This window comes from Eufriesea mexicana, unplaced genomic scaffold, assembly GCF_001483705.2.
Source record: "Eufriesea mexicana isolate 0111107269 unplaced genomic scaffold, ASM148370v2 scaffold620, whole genome shotgun sequence".
In the NCBI taxonomy this organism is placed as follows: domain Eukaryota; kingdom Metazoa; phylum Arthropoda; class Insecta; order Hymenoptera; family Apidae; genus Eufriesea; species Eufriesea mexicana.
The window spans coordinates 476,023-498,127 of NW_016908778.1; the positions used below are offsets into that span (position 1 = coordinate 476,023).

A 22,105-nucleotide genomic window follows, 5' to 3' on the forward strand; every position below is an offset into this window, starting at 1 on the left:
TAATATGCCCAACAGATTGAGGCACGTATTGAAACAAAGAGGCTATGCGACAAAATATTAAAAAATGTGTTTATATAAATAAATTAGGGTTATATAATGTTATTTATGCCAAGTGTCCGAATATTTTTGTGACGTGAAAATAGGGTATCATTTTGTTTATAATTTGTTATAATAACTCCATATAAATTTATTAAATAAAACTGTAGTATCGCAGAATTTCCACCTCGTGTCTATGTATGACTTGTCTATGTATAACGCTTGGTCCCTTCCCCGAAAATAGTGGATAATAAACAGCGGTCTTGGGTTTGGCTCGAGCGTTCAGGGTGTTATCTGGAGTGCGTGCGAAAGGATGAGTGACCGTGCGCAAGGATCGTATGAATGGGGTATCTATGAAAGTATCGATTGCAAGTGAAGAGTAGCTAGAAATGCTTCTGAGTGTTTAGGCTACGTGACCCACTGAGGGCACGGCTGTGAAAAGTGCGTGAGAAAAGCGTGATTGAAACAAAGAGCATAAGTATGAAAGAGGATAGAGCGTATGGTTAAAATAAGGGTACAAGGGCGTGAAGTCTTGAGAACAGTTCTGTAGAGAGAGAGAGAGAGAGAGTTATTAAAAAGCAAGGAGTAGCGAACGGCGATATTAGGTCCGACTTGGGCGTTTGACGCGGAAAGAACAAATGATAGCAGCAAATACTTTTGTCGGAATGTCTGTAGAATGATTGAGAGAGAAAGTGTTTGTATAGAATACATAGATCTGGCTTTAAATAGGTATGCAAGGGCGCGAGGCAGGCAGATGGGGTGTAATGGAAAATAGAGTGTGTGTAGTCTAGACGTTGAGTGTATAATTGAGAGGAACCTGGTGTATTATGTCAATTAAATAAACTTGTTTTGTTATTAAAGAGAGTTGTTCTTTATTAAACACGCAGATTTGGGGTCTGCATAGGGTTAATATAGAAAATCCCACAATAATTATATTTTCAGTAAGCATATAATCATCATAGACGATTATATGTTTAAAAATTGCGTTTAGATACATTTGGTTATAGAATATCTTAACCTTTTGCACTCGAGAGGCGCCCTTCAGTCGCCATTTGATAAAATTCCGAAGCTCGATATTAATTAATATATCAAATTAAAAATAATGTAACAATGCGCAAGGTATCGAAGTCAAATAATTCTGCGTGTTAATTATTATACAATTTTTTATTTACTACTCCAAGAATATCATCAGCCTTACAGTAGAAAATTTTTCAACTCGTATCTTTCTTTAGCGAAAAAATCATCCAGCACAAGGGGTTAATAATTAATGATGTTGAGAAAATAATTTGAGTAAAATATACGAATAATTTTATAACGATAAGAAAAAGAAAGAAATCGTAATAAATTGTTTTTCCGTAATTATAAATCCCAATTTCTATATTGTTTGAGGTTAGGTTTTCGAATAACTAAGTACACCGCAACTTATTAAGTAAAAACATTTATTAAAAGAAAAGAAAGCGAAAAGTAACTTAAATAAACAGAAAGAACAAACAAAAAACAATTCTTTGGCCTTTTTATATCACACACTTCCAGCTCCAGTACCAGGCATACACGAGCACGTGGCTATCCCATTCTCATACACTCCTCACTCACTCCCCCTCCACACGCACACCAACACACCGAACCGATGCCACTAGGCACCGAAGCACGATTACCACTCTAACATATATTACTTTCTAAATTATGTATTTTCAGATTTAAGAAATTTCAAAAAATTTTTATTGTTTCATTATTTAATTTATTTTTTATCATATTTTCGACTGAGCGAATAGCTTTCGCACTTATTATAGATAATAAAATCAGTATCTCGATGCATACAAAGTTTTTCAAGTTTGACGACTACTTCATATCGCGTTATGTCCAGTCCAAGAAATAACGACGAACTCAGAACAGTTAGTACTGTAAGACTTTTCTCTAATTGAATGATGGATTGCACTAAGTACATCCTGATTTGACAGCAACTCGCACAGTAAATCACATGGACATTAAGCATACGTAAAAGATATACGGCAATAGCGTTAGAACGAATCACGAGAAATTTATGAAAATCACTATGCGAGATGAAACTGCTAGAACCATTACTGCGATTCAGTGAAGTTCAAAGACGATTTTGAAATTCTAGTTGAGAATTTTATGTAACGCTTGTAAAAACATTTGCAATTTACTAATGTCAATTACTGTAAGTCATAAAATACATAGGGTGTCCCGTAATATGTGGAATCTATTTCAAGAACTCTTGATTTAAAGGCAATGAAAGAGGTCCACACAAACGTGCAACCTACCTGTCGATGTGTATGAGGTACGACGAAAATCCGTTGTGTACTTACACGTCTATTGAAAACACTTGTGTAATATACAGGGTAGATTATGTAACGCGAGCACCAGGATTATCTTCAATTATTTAGTTATTGAAAAGCAGGAAAAAATTATTTTCTTGCAAATGGTTGGATGTGAGAGAATAACGAAAAGATAATGACACTTGAGTTTTGTCACGTTGACTGTACTACTGAGGATAGAAGAAATCAGTTTACTAAAAACGAACGCTATCGAAGTGGTCCACCCTATATACGTTGCAGAATAGAATAAGACTTTCGACAATTTTAAATAATGTCGAGTGGGAGAAATGTATGAATATACATTTGTAATTTACCAATAGTATCAACATCTAATGTGATTCTGATATATATATGTAAGATTGGAATGAGTACGGCTCTGAAAAAATGTCAAGAGTATTTGAGGTTAGAACGAAAGTGATCGCGTGCATGATGAATTGCACAGAATATTTATGATAGAGTCGAATGAAAGTTTAGGGATGCGTTCGGAGCCTAGGTATGGAAGAGGACAGAATGAATAGTGCAAAAGGGTGCAAGGGCGCGGGCGAGTCAGTCTTTAACCCATTTGTATCCAAGCGCGGAATATTCCGCGAGCCACGACTGTCGTTTATCACCGAGCGCGGAATATTCCGCGAGCTACGACTGTCACCTATCACCGAGCGCGGAATAATCCGCGAGCTGACTTTTTCCATTACCAGTTACTGAATATTCTTCATACGCCATAGATCACGTTTGATCCCTATTGCGAGCATGTCATCTACATCGGTTCATTATATTCTTAACAAATTTTACTTTTATTGTGAAAGTCCTTTTAACTGCCATTATGAGTAAGTAGAGCCATGGCACCTTAAGTAGAGCCATGATGCAAATGGGTTAAAAGGTTTTAAGCTAGTCTTTTTGCAATCTTGAAGAGTGTGTGTAAGAAGCCCAAATAAGCCTAACAGGTTGGTCTAAGAAAGATCGAAAGAGCGTACCCGTAGCGAATCTCTCTCTTGTTTCGTAGCCAGCCGCCATCATTCTATTTATAAACTTATTTTATTCTATTAAGAAGCCATCAATACTATCTTAAGTCAATCCACCCAAAATTCGATCCTACATGTATAATTATATACCATGATTTCGCGAAAATCGTTTGTATATTCGTAACGATTTTAATTTTTATCGAAACAATGATCCGAAGCACAATACATATGCAACTCAACAATGACTTTTAAACATCTGGCTTAAGGTAATGGAAACCCCTCCACAGAGTCCGGACATAAATCCGATCGAAAATATGTGGGCAGAATTAAAAGCCAGAAATGCAGATATGTAAAGACTACCCAGCTGAATGTAAACCCAGGTAAATGTAAAGCAGCTTAATCGTGTTCCAAGCAGCGCGATAGCGCTCAACTTTGCTGATGCATGTACGTCACATAGTACCAACAAGCGCTATTGCGACGATTGGAATTTTTCGACATAAAATTAAACAAGCGCTATCGCGCCGTTTGCACTTCTCCGCACTCGATTAAGGCAAGCGTTATCGCGCTGTTCAGGGTTTTTCGATCGTGTTCTTCCGAAAGCCTCAAGCGCTGCTTGGGACTCAAAGGATTAAAGAATAGTTACTAATCGAAAGGAATAATATTACTACCGACATAACAGAAAAATTAGTTAAATCCATGCCCAATCGACTAATAGAAGTAATGTCGCAAAAGTCATCGAACAAAATATTAATTCATTGCATTTGTTAATACAATGCTTAATTTTGCATGTACGAATATAACTGAGAGATAGCCTTTATGGCGAGTTACATTGTTTTCGTTTTTTTCTATATTTTTAATGAAAAAAAGAATAAATGTTTGTCGGTAGAAGTGGTGCACTGTAATATTGGATATTTCATAGAAATAAATAAAAATGATTAATAAAAAATGCAATTTTTTTCATTTATACTATACACCGGTATGTTGTACGAATACGAGTGGAAGCAACTGTAGTAGTAAGAGTATAGTTCAGAAAGAATCACATGCTAGAAACTAAGTTATGCTGTAATTGAATGTTATTATACGAATAAAGACATTCAGGTGTAAAACCATAATGCTGTTTATTTCTTAACAATATCAAAGATAATTGAAAGATATCAAAGGTAACTGACTAACCAGATCAATAATAAGACGTCTACAACAGTTTGCTTTGAAATGTAAAGTTCTTATTCTCGGCATACTCTGCAGCTGTTAGATACTCTGGATAATAAGATAAGATAATAAGGTGTAACGACCTGGAAACACCGAGAACGTTCGATAGCCAATCGCAAATCGCGCGAGGGTGCGTGCCGCGGAACATGGCTATAAAAAGATTATAGCCATCGAAAACGTTTCTCGATCGTACCCGCAGCAAAGCACAAGGACGATTGGGGATATACGCATGCCAAGGCGCGGGTATACGTGTCGGGAATCGCGGTTCTAGAAAGATTAGAGCCATGGAGAACGTTTCGCGACGCGTACTCTCAGCAAAGCAAATGGACGATCGAGCACTCATGTTTAAAAAATGAGCTCCTGATCGCCAGGGCAGTCAATCCTTCCTAAAAGGTAATAAACGTAATAAACAAGACCGACAACTGTGACGGTTATATAAGACTTTCTCGATATTCAGTCTAGCAAGACTCTAGGATAAGTACCATGAAGTCAGATATACCTGTTACCAGAAAATCACATACTACCCAACTTCGTAGACACTCTAGGAACAAAGTACTCTTTAGTACTCTTACTAAAGTACTATTTAGTACTCTTACTAAAGTACTATTTAGTACTCTTACTAAAGTACTATTTAGTACTCTTACTGAAGTACTATTTAGTACCCTTGCGAAAGTACTTTTAGTACCCTTGCAGAGGTGCATTTAGTGCTTTTGTGGAAGTACTTTTAGTACTTTTGTGGTAGTACTTTTAATGCACTCGCGGAAGTACTTTTTAGTACTCGTACTAAAGTAGTATTTAGTGCTCTTACTAAAGTACTCTATGGTGCTCTTACTAAACTACTCTTTAGCACTCTTTAGTACTCTTGCGAAAATACTCTTTAGTGTTCTTACCAAAGTACTCTTTAATGTTCTTACCAAAGTATTCTTTAGTGTTCTTACCAAAGTACTTTTTAGACAATGCAACGACAAGCTGTTCATCAATCCCACAAATATTCCCATGCATTCTTTTAAACGGTCTCTCTTTCGACATCCGATAGTTAGACGACAACAAGTCGCCAGGCATCATCAGTCGCTTCTGTTTTCCCAACCATAAACGTTCTACGTAACCTTACGCAGATCAAGTCCTTGCCACAAATTGAACACCAGCATTACAGTCGCGGGTTAATTGCTTACGACAACCCTACAGCTATTGATGACATTTGAAGCATTTTAAATTCCTTTGAATCTCTGGCGGGAAAGTGGAATCTCATCGAACACGATTCGATGTCTTGATTGAGGTTTTGATTGGTCTCGATTAGTCTTGAAAGTCTTGAAAGTATCGAAAGTCTTCATACAAGGTGATTCACTCGCAAGTAAACTCGGCATATGACAGCAAAGAGTTAATTATCCACTTTTTCAATCCTGTCAATCTTCTTTATGGTAATATTCTTTTATTTACTAATGGTACTTTCAAATTCTGCGCTGAGTTTATATTTCACTATATTCTACTATATCTCCTAAATCTATTTTCACCTTCTTTGTAGAACTTCTCTTCTACTCAGTTATGATTCCATCACTATTTCCTTAATTTCCTGGCTCCATAACTCTGTTATTTTTGTTTAAATCCTTTTTTTTTTGTCATCTGCGTAACCCAATTCTTTTGATAACTTTCTGTTTAACACTTTTAGTTTTTTCATAGCATTATATCGGGTATCTTTGTTCTCTCATGTTTGTTACTTTTTACAGGAATCCTATTCCACTTTTTAATATTTCAGTGTTTTAGCATGTTTAATCGAATCTTGCATTCTGGCGTCTCCTTGCCACGCGTAGAATTCGCTTCAGAAAATACGTTTGCACGTTTTTCATGTCTTTCGAATAACGTATTCCTTAAATACCTGTAGGTACTATACACTATAATTGCCATTATTGTTAATTCAAATATTTGATCCCTCGGTTTGTCGCCATTTGCACTATACAGGGTGTCCCAAAAAAATGTATACACAATTTGCGTGATTATAAAAACAGTTTTTTTTTTTTCTTGCGTATATTATTATTACGTATATGCAAAAGAGTTATCTTTTTATTACGTTTTTCAAAGTCTAGTCTAAAATCAGCCATTATTTTAAATGGATTGTACCTAGAAAAGAAAAAATAAATTAGAAAGAATATGGTATTAAAGTGTGTATACGTTTTTTTGTGACACCCTGTATTAATATTATAAAAAATCAAAACGACATATATTATTATTTTAACATTCTGCAATATTATTCTTTTTGCTTTTCTGTTAACAAAGCTGTTAATGACATTATTGAAATTTATTTTATCACACAACTACTCTTGTATTAACAACGTGCCAAGGTCTGTTAAACGCAAGGTATTGATTACAAATCTTTGGTAACTTTTAACTTAATTAATAACTTTTAACTCAATTGTAAAAGAAATCCGCAATAATATTACAAATATCGTGTTTATTAATAAAAATTTTTTGAGGCAGCCATATGTTCCAAATAAATAATTCTCGTCTTTGTCAGAAATTATTAATTGCTTATATCTATAAATCCTCTATTGCATTATTTTGGGTCACATCACTTGGTTGCATCATACCAGGTCATTCTCCACCAACTGTCATACTTATTAATAAACGTTGCAGAGTGTACTTACAGCCATACTATTTTAATGACTTTTTAATAGATATAAATTCTTCACTTCTACTCAAATATTTCAAAATTAGAATTCTGAATATCCAAGCAATTTTCCTACAAAGCTATTACATATCTATACTCATATCTGAAAATAATCGAATGTTTACATGTACTGTTTTTAAAAAGTGATATATGTCTGTTACACTTAAATATTTGAAACAATAATTATGTACATAGAAAGAAGAAGCTCTTAAAATTGTATATGTAAAATTAGAAAATAATTCAGCGATATGTATAATATTTACGATACATTTATTATAAATATGTAGCACAAGTGAATCATAAAATTATTGTATAAATTATAATAAGAATATAATACTAGTGAAAAAAATCACTAATTAAAAAAATAGAATTTTTCATGTGATTTGTCTTTCGTTGAGGATGGCTGCTTTAAAATTTTCCATTTAACACGTTAAGTGTGCAGACCAGTTTGCTTGCCATCAAGTGGGCCACCGGCAACGGGCAAAATATTCATAAAACTCGGAGATACTGTACCAATTGTTATAACAAGAATTTCCAAACGTTAGGTCCAAAGATGGCGAAAAATCTAACACCAAAAGTTAGCACCTTTTGTCCTAGTTTGGGTCGGACCCTGAGGACGGGCTAGGCCCGAACAGAAAATCTAGCGCTGGTCCCTGGAGACCGGCGTAGCAGTTAACACGTTAACTCACTAGCGCCACCACGGTCCATATCTCCAATAAATGTAACTTATATATCGTGTGTATAGTTGAATTATTTTCTAATTTTACTAATATATTCTTCGGATTTTCTCCTTGCTGCACTTACCTTATCGTTTTAAATATTTCACTTGTTGTAATATATATATTTCATTTCATTTCGTACATATTTCAGTTGTTGAACGTAGTGAATGTAATATAATGTAATGTAATTTCCATAATTTTTACGTTCCACATAACCACAACTTCATTATTTTAATAACTTTTCAATAAATTTAAATTCGTCACTAATACTCAAATACTTCATGACTAGAGTGATCGAAGCCTAAGAAATTTTCCTCAAGATTATTATATTATTACATAAAAAGTTAATTTTCATAATTTTTATTTTTCCTTATCAAAATGAGCATTATATCCATATTTTTAAAGTTTATTAGAAAAATATTAAACACGTGTAAATGACAAATAAAAATCTTAATCTGTTCCGGGAAACGAATTTGAAAGGAGATTAGTCAAAATTTGGGCCAATTTTTTACTTGGCTGGCAACAAAAAATGTTTACAGGATATGTTTCTACACGTTTTAAAGAATTAAAAACGGATAATTATTCATCAGTAAAGCGATGACAAGGTTATAAAAAATAAAAATAATTCGGAAATATTATCAACTGCAAAATTCATCTAATTAATAAATTAATTTTTAAAAATTCAACAGATATGTTTGTCATAAACTGATGTTACATCTATCGTTTCGTCTCTTTTTGAGGTTAAGGTTGAGGTACAATGCGACGACTTGAATATGATTAAATTTCTTAATAAACAAATACTGCTGGAGTACAAATTGTTCATTTAGGTGAATCGATGGTTTTCTTGTTCTTACGATATAGATTGAGATTTAATCGGTATTTTGGCTTCTAATGTTTTGGACTTTAGTTCTTACTATATTTACTAATTTACTAATATTATATATATTAATTTTCAGCTTTTAACTCGCTAAGATTTAATCTTGGCTGAATGGAGTTTAGCTTTACACTAATTAATAGATTTTAATTGTCCGAATATTTATAAGAATTTTATGACCAGCTTGCATAGCAAACATCCAATCAAAGAATATCCCTAATTCATTATATTTCAAGGTTAAGTTTATTAAAAAATTATTTTTTATAATTTTCTCATTATTTCCATATATAAATAAATATACGTTTCGAACTGTTTAAAACCTGTAGAAACACCCTTAGAAACACCTTTTTAAAACCTTTAAACATTTTTCGTTAACAGTCAAATCTAAAATTAGCTACCTTTAATTAATTTTTTGGTGTGGTAATTATTTAAATTAGAGGATATGTCATCGATTTCAGTGATTTCGAAATATATTATATTATGGAGTGTAAAATTTAAAAAACTTTTTTTCATACATGTAACTCACTTTCAACTTGGTTTCTAAATTCTAATTTCCTATGCATAACTATACATAACTGTTACCTATTGCATTGCTTAAACATTTTACTGTTTTTATTTCAAATTCTAATTTAAGCAATTGCAGTAAATTTGACTGTAAAAAATTAAATTCGTTTAATTCTATAGTACCCATTTGAACTTGCTTAACTTATATTTTCAAACGATTATTAACAGCTAGAGCTATAGTCTAAACTTTCGAGTCGTATCCTTGGATTGACTTGAATGTTAATTTGAATCCTATTTGTATAATTGCTGTTTTGAATTTCATTTTCTCGATCTACGAAGTCTCTTATTCCATTGTATTCTCCTAACGTCTCATGCATTGCGTAGAAGTAAAAAAGATTCGTAGAGATCTTACCAAGATAAGTTACGTCGACAGAGGTCAGCAGATATTATACTACAGTAAGTTACATCGATATTTTTTTTATCTTACGTCACTAATATAAATCCTGTATTTACGTTATTCCTTTGTTTCGCTCTATCTCACTTGGTTTCGAAGTGTTCGTCATTTTCCTCACGCTGTCTTATACGATTCGATTTTTGGGTTCAAAAATTTCCACGAATAAGAAAAATTCATGTACCTAATATCTGCAATTGTTTGAGAAAAGATGGATCCATTATGTAGTAATTAGATCAACTCCCTGGTAAATACCTTCTTCTCAGTGAATATTAACCCTTAACGCTCCGACTTTTGATTCTGAATATCGACCGGCAACACTAATTTATTCTCATTATACTTCGATTTACAAGTTTTTAAGTGTCAGATTTTAAATGCTACAATTTCGTGTAAATAATAATATTAAAGTCATTCAGAACAATCTTTATTCATCTCAGAAGTAATGTAAAAAATAAATTTTCAAAAATACATTTGGAATAGGGTGCCGCACATCGGTGGTGCCTGAGAGGCACACTTGGAGCGTCGAGGGTTAATCAACGAGAAAATGATATGATTCGAAACATCGACAAAGTACATTAACCCTTTGCACTCGAGAGGTGAGCTTCATTCACCATTTCATAAAATTTGGAAGATCGATATTAATTAATATATCAAATTTAATGTAATGTAACAGTGTGCGAGGTATCGAAATCAAATAATTCTACAATTCTGTTATTTTATAATTCCTTATCTACTGCTCAAAAAAGTATCGTCAGTTTTTTATTAGAGTATCTTTGATTTTCTACTCTTCTCTAGGCAAAAATTCGTCGAGTGCAAAGGGTTAACACGTTAAGTGCCTCGCCTGTCCTCAGGGACCAAAAGGTATTAACTTTTGGTGTTAAATTTTTCGCCATCTTTGGACCTAATGTTTGGGAATTTCTTAATGCTTCGGAAAAGTTATTAAAATAATGAAGTTGTGGTTATGTGAAACGTAAAAATTATGGAAATTATATTACATTATATTACATTCACTACGTTCAACAACTGAAATATGTACGAAATGAAATGAAATATATATATTACAACAAGTGAAATATTTAAAACGATAAGGTAAGTGCAGCAAGGAGAAAATCCGAAGAATATATTAGTAAAATTAGAAAATAATTCAAATATACACACGATATATAAGTTACATTTATTGGAGATATGGACCGTGGTGGCGCTAGTGAGTTAACGCGTTAAGTGCTACGCCGGTCTCCAGGGACCGGCACCAGACTTTCCGTTCGGGACCGGCCGGTCCTCAGGGAGCAACCCAAATTAGGACCAAAAGGTGCTAACTTTTGGTGTTAAATTCTTCGTCATCTTTGGACCTAACGTTTGGGAATTCCTGTTATAACAATTAGTACGGTATCTCCGAATTTTATGAACACTTGGCCTGCCGCCAGTGAGCCACTTAACGGCCGAGTATGGGCCTGAACGGAACGGCAAGCAAAACGGGCTGGACACATAACGTGTTAAACGATTAATTGTTTTTAATTTAATTACATCGTGGAAATGCACGAGTCAACCAATTTGAGGAAAACTTAAAATAGCATTAGTTTCATATGATTTCTTATAGAATTTCGAAGGAACGATGATGCCTAGATTACTATTGGAAAACAAAGAGAAACTTGGAAACATTGACAATAAATAAATAAAATAAAACCAAAATAACTAAAAATATATATTAAGACTAAACCTACCACGGCTTAAGTGACTATTTTTAAACCTTTGATTTTGATTTTTGTATTCAATATCATCCCTTTGATCACTCGACTATGTGATTTCTCTGTTAGTATATTTATATATTGAACGTTTATTTTGAAAGTGGTGCAAGTCCATTTTCTGTTGTTTCGAGAAAATTAAAGGCTAGCATATTTGCCAATTAAAAAATTAATTACGTCAGGTCTAGCAATGTTTCTACTAATTTATCAATATGTAATTTGATTATATAAATTTCTTTAAAGCGAATTTAACTAAAATAATGTATATTTAGGGACTGCAAATGGATTTACACCACTTTCATAATTAGTCAATTATAAAAATCATTTAACTTCAATTTTGAAAAATTAAATATCACTTAAAATATATTTCGTATAAATCCAATTCTGTTTATAAATAATAACAAGAAATAAAATAGGAGTAGCATCTTTTATTTTGAATGTTAATTATATTTATATATCGTTAAACTTAACGTAAGATATTGGTATTATTTATTTACGCTCTTCGTGTGGCAGTGTTTTGAAAATTCATGATGCACAGGAGGTATATAAGGTAATAACTGCTCCATATTCTTATATTTTTCGTATGTAATACGCCTAGGATCGTGATAGAAAGGCGCTAGAGCGATTTTTTTCAAATTTTGGCGGTCTTCTCCGACATGTAGGTGATAAATCTAAAGCCTTAAATTCTATGTTCTCCATTGATGTTTCACATAAAATAGTGTACGATGTACTTTTGCAAAACTTTATCCAACATACTTCCAACCAATTTACCTTTTCTCCATTAATGTTTCTTCTTATCTGTTTTTAATTGTGTTTTGTAGATTTTTTGTTGAAACTAAATTTTCTCGTTTCATTTCTTGTAAAATAAATTTATTATGTTTTTATAACGTAATAATCCTATGAAAATTGGACTTACATCACTTTCATAATCAATGGCTACGCAATTTCTTTTATCAGCCAATTTTAAATTGAACAAAGCATTGGCATTTTTCTAAGATATCAAGTACTAACTAGTTATAAATAAAAAGTTTACACTAAATTAAGCATAAATTATGTGATATCTCATCTGTTTTTCTTTAAATAAAAATGGACCTACACTTTCAAAATAAACCATCCATATAATCAATTTTTCAATATTTTCTCTTATTCTATTTTTTTAAAGATTCTTCTTTCATACTTTCTTCCATCGGTCATTGGACTGTTCGTGGGAAATTTAGTGTTAAACAAAATAAATATACAATTAAGAAAAAGAATAGCTATCAAAAAATATCATATTATATAGAAAATAACTATAAATAGCCAATGCTATCATGATGCTATTATGATGCTTGCATCATGAATCTGATTTAAATTTGTTAATCGTTAATAAAAGGATTGCTAAGATGTATGCGATGCAATATAACGATAATACTTACCGTTTATGTTAAAATAATTCAAGCTAGCAACGACACCACGCCTCCATCTCGGCACAGTAACAAAGATCCTGGTACTCGTAATCTCAAGGCCAAGGGGAAGGTTATCCTCTTGCTTGTATCCTGGGAAGAGAAGCTTAGTGTCGTTGCTTGGCCATTCGTAATCAAGTTGTTTCCACTGGAAAGCTACACGAAGTCCATCGTCAGCAGTAACGATTATCCAAAGATAGCATTGAAGTAGAATGTTGGAGAGATACAGAATCGATCTGATTTTCATGTTGATTTCCTCACTCTGGAATTAAAATACAGAATCAGTGATCTTTGGTATTTCGATATTATAAATTGACATTGAATGAATGAATAGTGTAACTAACAATGTGATTTGCAATAAGAATTAATAATGTAAAATACAAAAACAGAAATTGGAAACTTTTATTAAATACGAAGGGTAATTATATTATGCGTAATGTCATCGAGTCATTAAAAATGATTAACACACGTGCAACGAAAGTTCGCAAAGTTACATAAAACATCCAAAATTTCTTTATGTACATTTATAAACATTCTAAATAGAATTTACTTTACATAAATTTGCTCGCTACTTTCAAAATTTTGTCTTTGATTTTTATCTTTCAAACGAAATCATTCTTTTCGCAAAACAATTTTATTTGTACAAATAAGCGAATATTGAAATGATATTCTTCAGTTATTGTTAATATGGATATTGTAATTTAATGATATATATGTATAAAAAGTTAACCTTTAAAGATTAAATATCTTTAGAGTCTAGGCTTTTAAATAACTGCAATTCGATAGATTTAATATTAAATTGAGACTGTATAGACTAACAAAGTGTGAGAAATTATTATTATAAATTGCAAATACAAATAATTCACGTCTCTTATAATCAGTTAACTATATAAGAAGCTAAAAAATTTTATAAAACTATAATTAAATTATAATATTTTAAAACTATTTCTTAAACATTTTGTTCTATAATATATCATTAACATTAGCATTAATACAATTAAAAAATTAATCGCAACAAATTTTTTCTTCCAATTGATTTGTGAGAAATTGTTCTTTAAAGACATGGAAATTAAAATGAATCATACATAACGTGAATTTACGCCAGCATTAAAAAAAAAAGAAAAAAAACGATAAATGAGAATTCACATAAGTAAAGGCGACCTTCATAACTTGAATGTCTTTTGTTTACTACATATAATTAAATTATCTTTTAATTTAATATTTAATATAATAAATTATAATTTCATTTTATTTTGCTACATATAATTAAAGATTAAATCGTATATAGAATATTCATTAGTTAATATTTATTAGTTAAACGTGATAATTATAACGAATTATATCGCTACTAATGATTATAACATTACCACGATAATTGCAGATAAAATAAAATTTTAAAAATATATGTATAGTATATCTTAATATAGAGATATGTAATTTACAAGAGATATAACACTATAAAGGATTAATAATGATTTTCCACTATAAATGTATTTGTAAGTATTTGCTACTTTCATTAGAATATACATATATTACAGTATTGCTTAAGATAAATTTTCATGCGAAGTTAAGTTGAAACCAAAGCTCTATTTATTTATTCTGTAAACAAACTTTTGTGATTTAATTATAATGACAAAGTTTCAAATTTTAAAGAAAAATCCTAACCTTATCTTTATTAATAAAATCATTGAATAGAATACGAAATGAATTTCAACGCTATCTAAATAAAAAAATAATTAAATATAAAATATAATAGCCAAATTTTGGAATCACTTTCCCATTTATGTTTATATCAAATCTCCTGTTGATTCTGGTATAAATTTATAATTTTTACTTTAATAACAATTTTTGGCATTTTTTGGAACTTTTTCTAAGGAGCTTTCAAAAATAATACAATTCTCAGCTGACATTCTTTTTTTTAATTTTTGTTTCTACAGAACATATTATGCCCCCAAATTTTTCATTGCTTGTGTACACATATGTATTTCATTTATACAAAACAATTAATTCTTTACATATACATATTACAATAAAAATAAATTATATAAAAACTATTTAATTATATAATTATATAAAAATAAAAAATAAAATCCATATAAAGTTAAGTAATTAAAATAAAATAAAATAAAATATTAAATCTTTTCCTATCTACGATATTACAAAAATGCCATATAATGACCTTAATACTTTTCGTCACTTTGTCCAATAACAGACAAATCATAGTGAAAAACAAACCGCTAACCGTTTCACCATCCTGACAGTACATTAGAAACACATCAGTGCACTAGAAATTCTCCAGATAACTGTTCAATAGCACGAGTCACCACTTGTGCAGTCTTCCATGTCATAGTTTGCAAAAACTAACCAATCAATATAAAAATATTGAAAACATGATTCATCAACCACTTTATATCCTTATGCCTGGATATAAGCAGGTAGTCAAACTCGTCATTTAATAATGTAATTTAGAAAATCAAAATGGTTCCATTAATCAGTCGAAGTCAGGAATATAATCTATGTAACTATCGTAACAAATGAAACTAAACATCGTCATTAAAATTTTACCATTAAAGTAATCAATCATGTACGATGAATTACTTTTTAAACTCAATCACATTTTCTGACGTAATTTACATTCCTCCGATATTTTACGATTTTTCTATAATATACTAATTTATATTATATTATACCCTCACTGACAAAAGTTAAAAAAAAAATAATGATTTGCAAATTTTTTATATTTTGCATGTTTTCAGATACATGGATTAAAATTAAAAATAGGCATTATGTACGAAGAAAAACTGATTGTTTACTGATGCAAATATTATTTCCTAAATATTATAAATATTATTTATTTATTCTATTTTTAATTTCAATATTATTCATTTATTTTATTTTTAATTTCAGGAAATAAAGGATATACAAAAATTTTAAACGGTTACTTTATTTTTTAACTTTTGTTAGGTATGTATACTATAGAGAGGCTAAATTTAGAAATAATTTTAATTCGAAATAATCATTATAATAAAAAAATAAACGATATATATAAAACTGATGTATTTATTTTGTATAATACGATTGCTTCATGTTTTTATGATTAATGCTAATTCTTGTAACCTTACGAGGTATAGTACCTTCAAAAACACTCGGTAATGTACATATAACGGTACATACACCGTTGAACAATATGTAGAAGTTCGTTTACCTACGACTCGAATTTTTTCTTGGAAATTTCCAACAAACCGACTTTCAGATTTAGATATTTCAAGTTGAAATCATACTTTACTAGGAAGTTTCCTCATAATCGTAAATGTATTACAGTATTCTCATTTTCTTTTGTTTCTTAAATTTTTAATATAAAATGCATTCATTTATCGTGCATGCGTTTAATTATTTTTAATACAAAATGTGATACATAAAACTTTGTTTTCCACAAATACTGCAAATATAAATATCTTTTTTCTTTAATAAGCGCAAAATAATTGGCCAAAAACGAACAATTATTTGCTATGCATCGAAAATCATTTGTTAGAAAATATTTTAAAATTGATATTCAAAATTGTCAACTTAAATATGTATTTTACTACCGAATTTGAAATTAAAATTCCAAGAAGAATAATTTTTTATTGTCAATGCTTTAAAACTTTTATGCAAAGAATCACGAATTGATTATATTAAAAATATATCAAAAGATATAAAATTTCAGATAAAGTAAATAAGTATAAAACTGAAATTGACCTACGTATTCATCTAGAAAAAACTTACACTAGGTTATGTATCCTCTAGAACTATCTAATTTTTTAAAACATTTTTCAGTATCGCCAATAATTTAAGAAATTTTCATTAAAAAAGTGAGTTGATTTCAACGAAAAAATCGCTTATACATAAATTCCTACCGATAAGAATCTTGAAACTCATATACCGCAAAAGAACAGTAATCGTTCCAAGTGAGGAATTCGAAGGGTACGAATACTTTTGTGACTCACTAGACATACCAAAATAAATAGAGCAGTGTAGAAATATATACCTAATGTAACTAATTCCGAAAGTAAAATTAAATCGTGAAACAACTACTGCAGATGTCACTGGTGATCTCAAAATTGAGGTTAACCTAACCTGTTTACTTGATACTCTATACACGTCTTTATGCAATAAAGGATATCAATTACTATAGTTCTTGAAAATTGTATTTCAATTGCAATTTGCAAGTGAATATACGAATAGAGTATTGAATTACTGAAAATCAATTATCCTTATAATTAACATCAAATTTGATATCTTGGCTCTGATAAACTATTTATAATAAAACGTAAAAAATACGAAAAATGAAAAAAGACCTTGGAATTCATTGTAAAATATGATGTTACATAAAATATAATAATGAGTGTAAGTACAATGTAAGTTGGAAGATGTTGAAAACACTGAAAAGACAATCTTCAATATACCACAAATAAAATAGATTTTACTTAATTTGCAATATACTATTAATAAATAATTAAGAAAAACTACTTAACAGTGGTTAACTAAAATTAAATACTTTTTCAATAGATCATTTTTCAGATTTAAATCATAATGCAAGATTAGCTGATAGGTTAGTGCATAGTTAAGGTTATGTCATGATAAAATGGTGGAAACGTGTACTCTTCCAATTAGTAACATCGTTTAATATTAGAAATGGGATTTTCAAAGCGTAAAATCTCGAAGTTCATTGAAATTAAAAAAAATTTTCAAATTTTGAGAATTCCAAAACTTTTCAATACGAATATCTAGTACTATATCCGAAGAAAGAAAACTAACAGGTTAGTTTCAAATCACAGTTCGGATATTAAAATTTTCGAACAAAATGCTAGGTTATATACTTTTAAGTATACTCTGACATTTTTGCTTTTTTCGTTGAAATATAATGCATAAAAATTTATTGAAAATTTTCCGTGAAACTCCACATTTTAAAACACAATATTGCCATATTAAAGAAAATTAATAACTCAAGTTTTAAAAATATCGTTTCGAATTGCGAAGATTACTTTCTAATTTACTCTTACTCGATACTACGGTAGAAGTTATTTAGCCTTATGAAGAAACGAATGCAAATCGAAACATATGAAGATACTTTCACATGGCATAAATAATATACAGTGCGTGCCTCGCAAGAAGTCTTGCGGAATCGCTAGTTTATGGCAAATACTGTGTCACTGACCGGTGAAACTACGGTCTAAAAACTATTTTACCGGATATGGAGCATATTAATTAAGCTTTGGTATGTAATGTAAAAAATTGATAAAATAAATCATTTATAGCGATATCATTGCATAGCAATAACGCTTTTAAAAATTCTTCGACTTTTTTGACATCGCTCGACGACTATAATCCTCGTTAGTTTGCTGCGCTATAGATTAGGTTAGTATCGAAAGGGTGAACGTGCATTTCCAAACTCAATTTTTTCGAAAACTAAGCCTCGAACGAAAAAAGATTATACACAATGTTTATACTGTTTTTATACGAATTCGTCTGACATTTAAAGGTACTTTGTATAAGGTGATTTATTTGATATAAATCGCAATAATAATATAATATAAAATAGTATAGTATAGAAAAAATATATATAGTATAGTATAGTATAGTATAGCATAGCATGGCATAGTATAGTATAGTATAGTATAGAAAAAATATATATAGTATAGTATAGTATAGCATAGCATAGCATAGCATGGCATAGTATAGTATAGTATAGTATAGTATAGTATAGTATAGCATAGCATAGCATAGTATAGTATAGTATAGTATAGTATAGTATAATATAATATAGTATAGTATAGTATAGTATAATATATATAGTATAATACTAAAAAATGATATTATATAACTATAATGTTGATCATTAATGTCATTAAGCATCACGTAGGGAAGATGTGTGAAAGCTTGTAAATTAGATAATATAATAGCAAAAATTCCAAAAATTAGAAATGTCATATTCCAGAAATATAGATAAAATTATTTTATCGATAAAGAAATTTTTTCTTAACTCACAGACGTTACCAATAAACCAATCTTTACTATACTAACAAGTAAACAACGTTGAGAGATTGATCTTATAACAACGATAGAGTTTTGAATTGTACAGAGTCAATTTGAGATATTAAAACAAGACATAAAACTCGTCTATAAACATATGTTAGATACAACCTTGTTTTCGAATTATAGTGTACCTTATGTTGCAAAAATATTTTTCGCATATACGTAAATACATTGAAATTTTTTATCGATTTATTGCTTTTTTGTACTACTTGATAATCACGAGAGCAACCAAATTTGTAAATACATACTATCGTCTTGTGAATACAGCAATTAGTATACACGTTACAATGAATAAAGCAAGATGTCTGAAATAAAATTATTGCAAGTTACTAATACCGAAAATGAGTTATTCCAACAGTAAAATGGCCGACATGCACTTCACGTTCGCATATTTATTGTTCATTTTTGTACTAACTATTTTATTAATCAATACAAAATTTATTTTATTTATTAACTCCTTAACTAATTTTTCCATTTTTTATTAATATTTATCCTTAAATTTATTGCATCTTTGAATTTAGAATACGATAATGTATAGGATTAAAAGACTATTTCAACACAACATACGCTGTAACCTGGTAACAAGGTCAATAAGATAAATGTTTACACGATCCTTTTTTCTTATGTTAATGTCACTGATTCATTCCTATCGTAAATCCTGTCTGGCATACAACACCATGAGTAAAGCAACATTGGATAGAACGTGTTTTACCCGGATAATGTCCGAAACGTGCATGATTTAAATTAAATTTCGTACTTTACCCACGAATCCGGTAATTCCAGATTCACCCTCTCTCCCAACTCTACCTGTATATATCTCCAGTCACTGTTAGGCAGCCAACTATTTGCATGCAAAATACACTAACTAACTGTATTCTATTTTTACTTAAATTTCCGAAATTTTTACATTTGCGATTTCTACCAGGGCCGGCGTGACTTTTTGCCGGGCCGGGTTCAAAAATTTTTCAGAGCCAGAATGCACGTTTAAATACGATATGGTATCGGTAAATGGTGTCATCATTCTCTAAAAAGTTAATCAAAATCGGTGTTTTCTAATTGGGTGATTTCCTTAACACCTAATATCTTCCGCCCCCGTGTTGCAGTCGTATCAACCTTTGATGTCAACGTTTAATGTCAACGTTTAGAACACGCTGCAACGAAATATTTCAATGCAAAGATGGCAGAGAAAATCTTGCACTCGTGTCAGTGTATAGCAAGCTGTACCATATCTAATTAATCCATAATCGATTAATGGATTATGCGATTGTATTTTCTACACACACCCGAATATTCAATCTACTATACAGGGGGTCCTGCAAAATGTCTGATGAGTTTTCGTAGACTGTGGGGACTTTCAAAACGGGGGGCGGGGTTCCCAACACGCTAAACCTGCCTCGTGCCGGCCCTGATTTCTACCACCATCTCTATTCCATTTCCCTAATTATAAACTTACAAGCAGTGCAGCATTATTTTCCTTTCTCTGTTACTTTTAACACTATAGTGCAATCCGAATGATATTAATATTATAATAATTAATACGTTAATTGTCAATATTATACAAATATTGCTGAAATATTGCTAACATATGGCAATTTCAATTGCTTTATCTGGGATTTGTAACTGTAAGTAATTAACTGCAAGCAGCAAAATGGAAGAAGATTGCTGTTTACCTTGGTTCATCGAATATTATTTACTACTAACATAATTAATTAGTAGTAAAGTAATAATTAGTTACTTTTATAATTCTGTTTATTATTTCGAATTTCCTTCGGAAAATTATCGGTAACGATGTTTAACCCCTTGCACTGCGATTTAACGATGAAAAATTATGCATCGAAGCATCTAATTTTAGTTGACCTAATTTAGTTAGATCAATTTAGTTAGATAAAATTGGATAAAAGTTTTAGAAATTTTTCGAATTCTGTGCATATTGAAACGAGTGATATATAATTAGTATAGCTTATAATCGCGAGATTTGACAGAATTCGAACAATTCGTATGGAGTTAGACTTATTGCAACACGAAAAATATAACGGAAGAACTTAAATCAATTTTATATGTCAGAAAGATTTTAGGTTCCTGTTTTGGATGTGGAAACATTTACAATTTGTACTTTTACACTCGACTGATTTTACGACCTCGCTATATCCTCGTTCGGACCAACTGCATCTTGATCGTTGCATGAACCTTGATATTTGCACGCGCTTTCAGCAGGACATCTTTTTATTACCGCAATTATTTTGCTAAAGTTTTTCATACAAAAAGGATATAATTCCAAATTGTTATAATATCGTAAGAAAAATAATTACATTTTCCTAATTTTCTAATACAGTGATAGGAAAATAATCTCTTTACCTATACTTACTGATATATTTTTCAGTTTCTCCACTTTATTCGAATTTTTCAATATTTTTCAAAACAGGAACCTAAAATATGCATCTTTTTATTACCGCAATTATTTTGCTACAGTTTTTCACACAAAAAGGATATAATTCCAAATTGTTATAATATCGTAAGAAAAATAATGACATTTTCCTAATTTTCTAATACAGTGATAGGAAAATAATCTCTTTACCTATACTTACTGATATATTTTTCAGTTTCTCCACTTTATTCGAATTTTTCAATATTTTTCAAAACAGGAACTTAAAATATGCATCTTTTTATTACCGCAATTATTTTGCTAAAGTTTTTCATACAAAAAGGATATAATTCCAAATTGTTATAATATCGTAAGAAAAATAATTATATTTTCCTAATTTTCAAAAAAAAAGTATTTTCTAATTTCCTACTCCTCTCTATTATTTTCTAATTTTGTTTTAAACGAGATTTTGAACTCTCGGTGCATCAACAGGGAACACCTAATTCGATAAATACAATTTACAATTATTTATCACGACATGCAGATGTTTATATCTGTAACCAAAAATTAATTTCATAATACGTTAATTAATTAATAATAAAATCAAGTCAATCATTCTGAAAATTCATTGTTTAGTCTGACGATTTTTATGTGTAATTACAGTTGAATGTTCCCACGTGATATAACTTCCCCATTTGAGATATATCAACTTTTAATAATTTAGAGTAACGAGA

At 30.4% G+C, this 22,105-nt stretch overlaps 1 protein-coding gene across 1 annotated transcript in view; it reads right to left on the bottom strand.

The window, feature by feature from the left end:
* The window catches only part of yellow-b (L-dopachrome tautomerase yellow-b), a 37,513-nt gene that overhangs the window by 9,338 nt on the left and 6,070 nt on the right, over window positions 1–22,105 (bottom strand). The window contains exon 2 of the mRNA XM_017898163.1: window positions 12,908–13,196. Within this exon, the coding sequence (XP_017753652.1) occupies window positions 12,908–13,181 (274 nt within the window). The 5' untranslated portion in view covers window positions 13,182–13,196. The remainder of the gene's footprint in view (window positions 1–12,907; window positions 13,197–22,105) is intronic.